This window comes from Centropristis striata, chromosome 22, assembly GCF_030273125.1.
Source record: "Centropristis striata isolate RG_2023a ecotype Rhode Island chromosome 22, C.striata_1.0, whole genome shotgun sequence".
NCBI classification, from domain to species: domain Eukaryota; kingdom Metazoa; phylum Chordata; class Actinopteri; order Perciformes; family Serranidae; genus Centropristis; species Centropristis striata.
In genome coordinates this window covers 14,609,628-14,621,286 of record NC_081538.1, presented here as the reverse complement: position 1 = coordinate 14,621,286, position 11,659 = coordinate 14,609,628, and the positions used below count along the sequence as shown (strand labels likewise).

Genomic DNA, 11,659 nt, shown 5'->3' with positions numbered 1-11,659 from the left:
GTGTTTCACCGCTAATAATCATATTATACTTGTACTGACAGATATCTCAGCACAATTGAGAGTCCCGGGCCGGTAGTTTAAAGACATGGTCACTCTATTTATGGCTCGACTGAGAAGTTGTTACAATAACAACTAACAATAATGGCCATTTTCTGTTAAATTAGTCAAATGACCACAGCAAACAGTTCTCCATTCTACTCTCATTCTATTTCTAGGATTAATGCATATTTTCAAAGAAACAGCAGCATTACACAGTAAAATTCAAACCAAAGTTTATTTACCGTCGTATCACATAACTGGCTGAAGACGTAGTGTTTATTGAAGGGGACCAATCTCACCTTTTTCAGAAAAGGTTGAGAAAAAAAACGCTTCTTAGCCCTTGCTGCCTTGACTCACAACTTCAAATTACTGATGCGCACAAACATCAAGCTGGTGTATCTTTAACAAATAAAATATAGTGTTATAACATAGTCTTCTTCTGTTTGACAAAAATATATCAAATAGTCCTTATCCCTATATTGTTAAAAATATATTTACAAAGACGTTAAATTTAACAAAGGGAAGAGAGTGAATGTCTAAAGCCGTGGGAACAGACAGCTGCAAGGACATGAAACAGCCAGTGTGATGAGAGAGAAAAAAATGGCTAATGATACCTTAATGAAGTGACAATAAATACTGATCAAAAATCTTAACTTCTGACCAAAAGTTAAGACAGGAAAAGGGTGAACCATTTACAACAGAACTTGAAAAATGCTTGAGACAGTTCCATCCATTACAGTTGAATATGTTTTTTAGCTATATTTTGTTAAACTTACATTGTCACCATATGGTAAGGCTAACACAGCAAACATCATTGCTTAATGTCTTTTGAAAATGATTTCCTCATGACATGGCTTGTGAATGTGATGCTTTTTAGCAACTAAATCTCAAATATTGGATGTCACTAGAGCTGCAAAGATTAACCACCAACTATTTTGATGATAAATCAATCAGTTTGAGTCATTGTTTATGACAAAAAAGGCAACATTCTCTGATTAAAACTTTGTAATGTAAAAATGTTCTGGTTTCTTTATGACAGTACACCAATAACCTTTGAGTGTACAAAACAAGACATTTGCAGATGTCATCTTGGGCTTTGGGAAACACTGACTGACATTTTTAACCATTTTAAAGACAGCTAATCAAATAATCAAAAATAATAAATCAGAATTCTAAATATAAAATATAATAGTGTCGTAATGTTAACTATAATGGATTACCTGTCGTAAACTTGTTTCAAGTCTCTTAAGGACAATATGCATAATGTACTAAAAGAAATATAAAATCTCCCTCACAAGTAGGAAATCTAAAATTATGGTTCATAACCAACTTGCATTTGGCCGTCGTGAAGCCAGTCCTGATTAAGACTTTAATCGATTGACAAGAAATAAAGAGTATCAATAATTCCTCCTGTCACTGCTACCAGTTTGTTTTTATGTGAGTGTGAAAGTTTATTCTTTACCTTGGGAATAGTAGTCTAAAAATACAATATTAGACTGTAACACCCCCTAAAATATCTTGTTGTTGTGGATTTATACTGGTTTAAGTTCTCCTGTTGCCTCATATCCATTTCTGACCAAGGCAGTTCCAGGGCCAGTTCGGAGCCGGTGCCGAATCTTGAACCAGTTCCTCGCTTTTATACTGCAGGCCCTCAGCCAGGATTACGCCAGGGGCTGGGGGCGGATTTTATCGTGACCAACAAGATCAACTAAAACGTGTAACATTCAGTTTACTTTATTTGTTTATCTGCAGTGTGATTGATATGGGCTAGTGTTAGCGGGCTAGCGCAGGGGTAGGCAACCTGTGGCTCCAGAGCCACATGTGGGTCTTCTGGCCATCTGCAGTGGCTCCCTGTGGCTGTGACCAAAACATATATACAAAACGAAACAGTTATTTGTTTACGTCAACACCATAACCTCTAAATTTTGCCAACTTCAAGTCTAGTTTTAAGTGTCCCTAGTTTCCCTTTTGATTCCAAATTTCCTGAGATTTGTGTCAGTTCCTCATTTGCACTTTGGTTCTCACTGCTTTCTGACAAAATCATATTGATAAATGCTTATTATGACCTATTAGTAAAGCTGGTAGGTTAGTTTAGACTTAGTCGGCTGTTTTTTTGTCATTGTAAGGCTCGGAATAAGGTTTTCGGCTCCAATCCGACAGTTTTTCCCTTTTTTTTCGGCCAACAGTGGCTCTTTTGCCCATAAAGGTTGCCAACTCTTGGGCTAGCGTTAGCATGCTAGCATTAGCTTAAAATAAAGTCCAATTTGATGTTAAATCTTACGTTCAGTGTTAAGAACATAATCGCGTCCATAGCATTAAGGACGAGCCGTACATGTATGTGTTGTACGTGTCGTGTTTGGATGCTAATGGAGGTTCACAAAGCCAGGAGCAACATTTGTAGAGAGATGATGTAGTCTGCCATTGTTGTTATTATACTTTCTGAGAGAGCAGAGATGTACACAGATTAGGGCTGGGTGATATACTGATATAAAAAATATATCGATATATTTTTAAATGTGATATGGAATTAGACTATATCACAAATATCGTTATTTTAGTTCTTTCTTTCTTTCTATATAAATGCTGCCCTTACTAGGGTTTGTCATATTTAGTTCTTTTGTAATATTTGTTATTCTTTTCTCATATAAATATATTTATTTCAGAAAAAGATTGGCCTATTTTATTTTATAGGTTTATATTCAAGATATATATATATTTTTAAATATGCACTTTTTGGGGCTTCCCGGTGGCTCACACTGGTAGAGCGCTTACCACTAAGGCTGAGTCCTTGCTGCGGCGGAGCCGGGTTCGAATCCGGCCTGAGCTCACTTTGCCGCATGTCTTCCCCTCTATCACCCTCTATCACTTTCAATAGAAGCATAAAAATGCCCAAAAAATCATCTTTAAAAAAAAAAAAAAAAGCACTTTATGGAGCTTTGATCTTTAAAAAAATGTACTCCTGTTGTTATACAGTATTTATGTTCACTTAAACGGTTTCAATAAAATTACTTGTGACATAGTATATCTGACTTTGACTGAACATTTGCTCTCACTTTGCAATAAAAAAATATCAGGATATATATCGTATATTGATATTAAGCCTAAATATATGGGGATATGACTTTTGGTCCATATCGCCCAGCCCTAACACAGATGTAGTGACGTAATGACGTGGCTCTCGAGCCTGTGGAAGGGCAAATAGGTTCTGAAACGGTTTGCAAGTTGAACCTACTGCGAACCAGTACCAGCACCAGCCCAGCAAAAGAACTGTGTTCATGTTGGGAGAAAAGGGGTATCGGTGAGTTACAAGTTCACATTTCTAACTACACCCAGTATGTGATTGGGCAGTTAAAGACTTATTTTCAGTCTTGAACTCAAGGTCGATTTACTGGCTTTTTTCCTGAGCTCATCGAATGATGAAAACTATGAAATGGGGGAGAAAGCTTTGTAAAAAATCTCATATGTAGACCTTGAATTTATATTATTTTCTCAATGGTTTTATGTGGATTAAGGATTTAAATGTAACTCTGGCTTTTTGACCTGAATCCTGTTTTCTATTTTCAACTTACTTAAATTTTGTTTGCTGACCTGATGAAGTTCTCAAGGGTACTGGCAACTCCAAAAATTAAGTGAAAGGCATCTGAACACAAGCTTCAACATTCACATTCATGTATAGATGAGTAATCCATACACTTGTCTGATTTCTGATATAGCGCAAAACAGCCCAGAAGCTGTAAAAGGAAAAACAAAAAGAGATATTAAAGGAATGATGAAGGCAGCGTTACAAGTGAATGAGAAAGGCATGATTTCAGATGATTTTCAAATGTTCGCATGATTGACAATGATGGGAAAACAGGTTTCAGATTGAAAATGGTGTTTTAACGTAAAACACACTTTAAAGAACCCTTGAAAATAGTCAGAACCAGCTCAGCTCCCAGGCATCCAGCTCTGTTTTGTTTTTTTCCCTTGTTCATGGTGTGGATTTATTTTTTTTAAAAGCGTTCCAAGCTCCCCTCAGACTCATACAGTCCATACACTCACACACAGCCACACACACTGTCCAGAAGCAATGCTCAATGAAGCTGGATGTCTGGCTGAAGCAGCAGACGAGTCCCTTCCTATTCAGATGTAAGTCAGAGTTCATCAGAAGAGTCTGTGCCTCAGTACTCCACAGTCACTGCTTTGGTCTTGAGGTATTCCATGAGAGCATCTTCTCCTGTGGAGCAGACCAAAAAAAGAACAATATTCACTGGAAAGAAAGGTAGCCAAGGGAAAAATCACGAGACAACAAATAAAGCCACAATATTGGATCTTTATCCCACTCCTAGTTTCATTAATGTACAAAACAACATTCATGACGCTCTTTGGCTGTGCTTAGCTTATAGTGGAGCAGCCAAGTGATATAATCGTTCAGTTTATGATATAAACGTGAAAATTGGCATGAACACTCTCCATGGGTCACTTGACAAGACAATTGCCCGAGACATTTGAAATTTTGAGATGGCGGCCATTTTTCAAGATGGCCGACACCTAAGTGGAGCAGTTAAGTGATATAATGGTTCATTTGGCGATACAAGCATAAAAATTGGCATGAGCAGTCTCTGTAGATCACTTGACAATAAGCCACCCACAGTTACTTGAAATTCCAAGATGGCGGCCATTTTTAAGATGGCCTACACCTTAGTGGAGCAATTAAATAATAATGATTTATTTAGATTTTTAACTTAAGATCATTCGCCAGAAAAACAATTGTGGGCCTAGAGAGCCTATATTGTCTAATTAAGACAGGATCAGGGAGTGTAAGAGGATCCATTCTGTCTCTCAGAGGCCTTGGTGGATTTTGCTCCCTAGCTGCCACCCAAAGAACTTCCATCTAAAAGTAATAATAATTAGGACATGGTTTCAGTAACTGGGCCTACTTAAATACTACTCATAGTGATTAATTAAGTAGTATCAAATACAACAACTGCCTCAGTGATTTACTAAGAGTACATTGTAGTGTAATCTAGGAACAGGCCAACATGTACAGTAGTGTTCAAAATAATAGCAGTCCAATGTGACTAACCAGATTAATCCAGGTTTTTAGTATATTTTTTATTGCTACATGGCAAACAAGGCACCAGTAGGTGCAGTAGATCCTCAGAAAACCAACAAGACACATCATTGTGATATGCATGCTCTTAAGGCTGTGCAATTGGGCAATTAGTTGAAAGGGGTGTGTTCAAAAAAATAGTGTGGTATTCAATCAGTGAGGTCATCAATTTTATCCCTGACCATGGCAGCCTACATGTCGAAGTATCCTTGAGCAAGATACTGAACCCCAAATTGCTCCCGATGCTGCGTTCATCGGTGTGTGAATGAATTCCCAATGGTGGCAAGTGGCACCGTTTAGGATAACCTCTGACACCAGTATGAATGTGTGTGTGAACGGGTGAATGAGCGCAGTCTGTAGTGTAAAGTGCTTTGAGTGGTCGAAAAGCGCTATCTAAGAGCATTTTAACCATTTAGCCATTTTTCTATGCCCCCCGGACATATATACGTAACGGATGTATGTCTCCCTCAAAGGAATAGGTTAACCTCCAAAAATGCAGAGATTCTAATATTTATAAAGAAAAACTTGACATTTATGCTTGAGAATTAATGAAGTAGGCCCATCTTAAAAATAAACTATGGTAGCCTAAGCAGTACCCTGGAGCAGTAGTTCCCAACCTTTTTCTTGAGGGACCCACATTTTTACCAATGTAAACTTTTTTCCATCAAATGGATGTAATATACCTTATGGTTAAGGGCTATTTAGCAATGCAGTGGCAGTAAACTGCATGCCTCTTTTTGTTTAAAATCATTTTGAAGACCTTTTTGCCTCACTTGGGGAGTAAGGCAAGTAAATTAACTAAATCTTATTTATTTTTACTTTATTTCATCTATTGCTCTTGACAGGGCATGTAATAGTTACACAAATAAAAAGTTGATCGTGGTACATAAAGATCTGTTTTGTATTTATTATTTATTTTAGAACAATTATGGTTTTAACACTAGATTGTAAATACAGGACATTGAGGATTATTATTAATCTCCCATCGATTCTGTGATCGGTATCTACAGATTTATGATTCCTGTGATTAGATCGGTCCCCAAAAATGCTGATCGGAGCATCCCTAATTAAAGAAATCAAATATTTCCTAAAAATGTGTTCAAGTAAATACATTTCAATACTTTCCTTTTCACTGTAGCTGATGTAGACTGCTGAGGGCTTCTCTTAAAGATGTGAAGAAATTTGAGAAGAAATCTAAGAACTTTGTTTTCAAGAATCTCATTTGTTATCATGTTCTACCTTAGGAAAAAACTTAAGAAGAAAGTTAAGAAAACAACTAAAAAAAAAGATAAGAATTTCTTCATGAATACCAAATCTTCTTAAATTTAGTCTTAAGAGCAAAGTTAAAAAAAAGTGGCACTTAAGAACCATTTTTTTGCTTAAGAATGCTTTGTGTACCCCTGGTATTTATGTGGAAAATCAGCGGGTTTCTCTTTATCTCAGACATTAATTCCACTCACCAAGGTCTTTGCCAAAGCCGGACTGTTTGAAGCCTCCGAAAGGTGAAGCCACGTCCGTCTTGTTGTAGGTGTTGACAAATACAGTCCCAGCCTCCAGCCGCTCGCTCACGTACATGGCCTTGTTGATGTCGCGGGTGAACACGCCTGAAGCCAGGCCATACTCTGTGTCGTTGGCTCTATCCAGCACGCCGTCTACATCACTGTGGGTTGCATGAGGTACACAGGATATCGGTTTGCGACTCGAAATGCACGGCAGCTCTGTAGCAACTAAGGCAAGATACTCACCCATTTTTAAATTTAGACACCACCATGACGGGGCCGAATGACTCCTCTTTGGCGATGAACATGTGGTCCTCCACATCAGTGAACACAGTGGGCTCCATGAAGAAACCTGAAGGGAAATTACCGTATTGATAATTAGCTAATGCTAACACTAGCCCGGGTAGCATTAAGGAACATTTTGAAATGTGGCATTAAAGAAAATGCGAATTAGGGTTTCCATCAACGTGTTTAGAGATTAAAGTAGTAAACAGTGGAAGAAGAAGAGATTGTGCAAAAGAGAAAAATTAATAATAAATAGGTTGCTAGTCTGACAACTTTGGCCACCCATGAGAGAAAATATGTCTTCAGGAATTAGATTCAATTGGGCAACTAATAATTGTTCTTTCATGTTTCAGTGGAAACAGCTGATCAGTCATGAGTTAAATGTTTACTTCGTCAGAACTTAGTAGCAAACAATAATTAGCGACTATCGAAAAAGACAAAAATTACCTCAAGCGAGCTTAGAAACCTTTATGCACATTTCTGTAAGTTTTATCAAATTTTGGTGCTTCAATAAAGCCTATCCCATGCGAATATTCAAAATGCGCAGAGACATACGTTGATGGAAACGCGACTAATGATAACAGCAATGAAGACTGAAAACCAGAAAAGGTGGCTGAAATGAGAAACTGACAGTATAGCCAGTACAGTATATTTCGACAAAGGTGGGGAAGTTGCCACCGGTAAAGTCTCAGGGCACACCCTCTCAAAAGTCCGCTCACTCTGTGTGTTTTGACTACAAGTTAGCCCCCAGAGGGATTTAGAGACTCTGGAGGTGACGTATGGTTTTTGCAGTCGCTAACTGTGCACAACGTCAGCAGCTGAAAGCAGCATGGCTAATTATGCACAGGGTCTCCGCTGATGGTGACAGTGAATTAATGACATCGCTAACTGTGCACAGTGTCCAGTGCAAAATGGAGATCGCTTAGTGAACACCTTCTGCAACAGCACATACACACTGTACTGCTACAGAGCTAACTGTAGCTAACTGTCGCTAACGGCGAGTCTTCTTAACAAGTCGGCCTCAGGCTCGCTAGCAAGTTAGGAATCGACTGGAGACAAATCCAGCGACTCCTTCTTACTCTTCTTAACGAGCCGCTAACGAGCCGGAGGTAGCCTAAATTTGTTAGCCACCTGCGCTCCACATAGTATCTCCGCTATTTTAATGCAATCAGGTTTAATCAGTGTTTCCCCAATGTTGTGTGGCTTTTTGGCTTCTGCAATAAGGAGAGAGCAATCAAAAGACGCAACCATTGCTGCTTCTGCTCGATTCTAGCTTTATTATAACTGGCCATAATGTTTTGGGGCCTGTTTGTGACAACGAGTTCCATTTTTCCTGAGGAAAAACTCTTTGGGTTTACCCACCGTCTCGGGATGTTTAGTTGTCTGGTGTCGCTTCAGCTTGCAGGGTTTCAAACTTTCATTTGCCAGTTTCTCACTGCAAAAGATGCATTCAGCTCTAATTTTGTCCATTGCTTCTATGAAGCTGAACTCAATGTAACTTTCATGGTACCCTCTCTTTTTCTTTTGAGATATTCAGCATTTTCGTCTCCCTGACGCTTCTCCATTTTTCCATTAGCTCTGTGTTTCTGTTGCTAGGCGAGGTCACCGCTAGGTGAGGTTACCGCTATGTGAGGTTACCTCTGTGTATACTGCAAGAGGGATGTTACACACGCCCTTATTCTCGCGATTTAGCCTATATTTTTAAACTTTTCTGTAGGGATTTTTTAAATTTAAATAAATAAATGTTTAATGTAGCCCTTATTTAGCTTGCATGTTCACACTAATGAGTTTAATGCTGACTCATCTATATTTAAACACATTATATTTTAATACACCTTTTAAAATCAAGAGGGCTTTGCGACCCCCCGTGGATCTTTGGCGCCCCCCTGGGGGGGTCGGGACCCCCTGGTTGGGAATCACTGCACTTAGTGTTCTCTGTTTGTTTACAACAAGCACCGGACACTCACAGTCACTATGTTTATGATCAGTGGAGACTCTGTGCATAATTAGCCATGCTGCTTTCAGCTGCCAAACCATACATCACCTCCGGAGTCTCTAAATCCCTCTGGGGGCTAACTTGTAGCAGAGACACGTCCTGAGACTTTCCCTCTGGCCACTTTCCCTCCCTTGCCGAAACACGGCTTATGATTTATATTATGTCTGAAGAACACATCCTCAGAAGAAGAATAGGAAGCTAGGTCCTTGGGCAGGGGGACAAAAGCAAATTAGTATTTAAAAAAGCTCAATATGTATATATATATATATATATATATATATATATATATATATATATATATAAATATATATAATTATTATTGTAATATTTTTATTTTGTTTTTCAAAATTCTACATTCCTACCCAAGGGAATTTCAGAATTTGCAACATTTTCAGTTACAAAATACAGTATTTTTGAATGTTAAAACTAAACACACAAGTTGCCATTGTGGTAATAAATGTTTTGTTTTGAGCAATTGAAATGACTGCATTGTGAAGATTGTGAATCGTATCATTAGTTGTTTTGTAAACAAAACAATAACACTCAGGCAGATGACAAACAAAAATCAGGTTGTAAGAAAAAAAAAAAGCTGAAAGTCTTAATTCAAATCTATCTGTAATGCATAACAAAATGTTCGATTTAAAAGATTATCTTTGCTCCTCTTTCAAAGCAGTCAAGCTTCAGTAAATGCAGCAGAAAAACACACTGCTGAACACACACATTTTGTATCCTTTGTGTAAACGTGACCTGACTGGACTGAAAATGTGTCCCATTAGCTCCAGACAGTGTACCTGGCCTGTCCACCTGTTTCCCTCCATACACTAGCGTAGCTCCCTCCTTCAAGCCGACCTCACAGTACTCCAGCAGCTTGTCCAGGTGGGCCTTGTGGTTCTGTGGGCCATGGTCTGTGGAGCGATCCAGTGGGTCTCCAATCTTCATCTTCTTCAGCTCTTCCACCTTAGAGGGAAGGGCGGAAAAGCAGAGACAAGAGTTTTTAGGGGCTTAATCATGCTGTTTTTGTTTTTTCTGCTTGATCTGACACAATCAAACTGCATTATGGGAAGTATAGGAGCCAGTGAAGTATTATATCATTCTAGAGCAGTAGCTCTCAACCTTTTGGAGTCGAGACCCCCAATTTAACATGCATGTTGTCCGCGACCCCCGCTCACTGAACACAATCTCACATGCACAGTTCAGATCATACAAACTCAGTTGATACGATGAATTTTGGACAAATAATGAAGCAGACAACAACTAAAACTAAAAACTAAGACACAAAATGACCAAAAAGACACAAAATGACCAAAAAAGACACAAAATGACCACAAAAAAAAGAAATAAAATGACCAAAAAGACTAAAACACTTTAACACAGTGGGGACAGAACTGACTTCCAAAATGATTTGGCAACCCCCAGAAATCGTAACGCGACCCCAAGGTTGAGAATAGCTGTTCTAGAGGAGGGCTGTGTCTGTGTTTTGGCTCACTCACCACTCGGCTGATGAACTCATCATGAATGGACTCCTCCACAAACAGACGTCCAGCAGCGATGCAGTTCTCACCCTTGTTGAAATACACAGAGCTCATGCCCTGCTCAGCAGCAGACACACAAACACAGATATAGAATTTACAGCATGGTATTTGCTGCAGTCTTGTGAGCTCACTAAAAGACGCTAAAAACAAACTGCACATGCAATCAGAGATTTGATTTTGACTCTAAAACTTCACTTAAAACCCCCTATTTACCATTTAGAGCAGTATATAAACTACAGCCTGACTACTGGACTTTTGGAGCCAATGCCTATTGTAGGGAGTAAAATACTCTCATATATTGGCAAATATAATATGTACATGTACTGTTACACTTCTATTTATGTTATAACATACAGGCAGAATGGGTTAAGTAGTTTGTTTGCTGTTTTATGTTCCAAAATGCAATTCAATTATCTTATATTGTCTCTCATTCTGGCTATGGTTGAATAGTTGAAATAGTTTTCACTTAATAGGTGTGACTTGTCAAAAGTTAATTTGTGTAATTTCTTTCCTTCTTAATGTGTTCTAGGCCATCAAAGCAAAGCTTTGAAGAGTATAAAATATAAAACGTATTCTGGTTTGTGTTACACTTTTTTGTTTACTACATAATTCCACATGTGTTCCATAATAGTTTTGATGTCTCTTATATGAATCTACGATTTAGAACATTTAATAAAAATGAAGAAAAAACATTGAATGAAAAGGTTTCTGATTATAATGAAGCTTTTTTTGAACAATGTTTTGTTTGGTTAAAAAAAATGTAAGAAAAAAATGTAAAAATAAATGTGACATTGTACGATTTGCTGTTTTGTTAACAAACAAACAAAAAAACAGTCCCCAAACCAAACATGTTCAATTTAAATTGTGCAAACAGCAAATCCTCACATTGGAGCTGAACTTGGTTTGTTTCAAGATCTATTCACTGACTAAACCAGTTTGATAATCTTCCAATATGCTTCCAACGTAAAACAAGAGAAACAGGCTCTTTTCCCTCTCTGTGCGTTTCTTTCTCACCATGCGAACAGCCTTGTCCATGTCACAGTCACTGAAGATGATGAGAGGAGACTTCCCTCCCAGCTCCAGAGAAACCTTCTTCAGGTTACTGAGTGCACAGCTGCAACAAGAAATCACAGAAAAGAAGGCCATGAGGTTTCGTTGGACACTTCACTTAATAGTCAGGCGGCTAAGGACCAGATTTAAGAAGAATGGGGACACG

The 11,659-nt window shown here is 38.3% G+C and overlaps 1 protein-coding gene across 1 annotated transcript in view; it reads right to left on the bottom strand.

Annotated features, from left to right (window-relative positions):
• Positions 1–255: 255 nt before the first annotated feature.
• aldh1l2 (aldehyde dehydrogenase 1 family, member L2) overlaps positions 256–11,659 on the bottom strand; it is a 45,504-nt gene continuing 34,100 nt past the window's right edge. Inside the window, exons 18-23 of the mRNA XM_059325687.1 lie at positions 11,458–11,557; positions 10,402–10,500; positions 9,703–9,868; positions 6,877–6,982; positions 6,592–6,791; positions 256–4,255 (exon numbers count right to left, since the gene is read on the bottom strand). Coding sequence (XP_059181670.1) covers positions 4,200–4,255; positions 6,592–6,791; positions 6,877–6,982; positions 9,703–9,868; positions 10,402–10,500; positions 11,458–11,557 — 727 coding nt within the window. The 3' untranslated portion in view covers positions 256–4,199. The remainder of the gene's footprint in view (positions 4,256–6,591; positions 6,792–6,876; positions 6,983–9,702; positions 9,869–10,401; positions 10,501–11,457; positions 11,558–11,659) is intronic.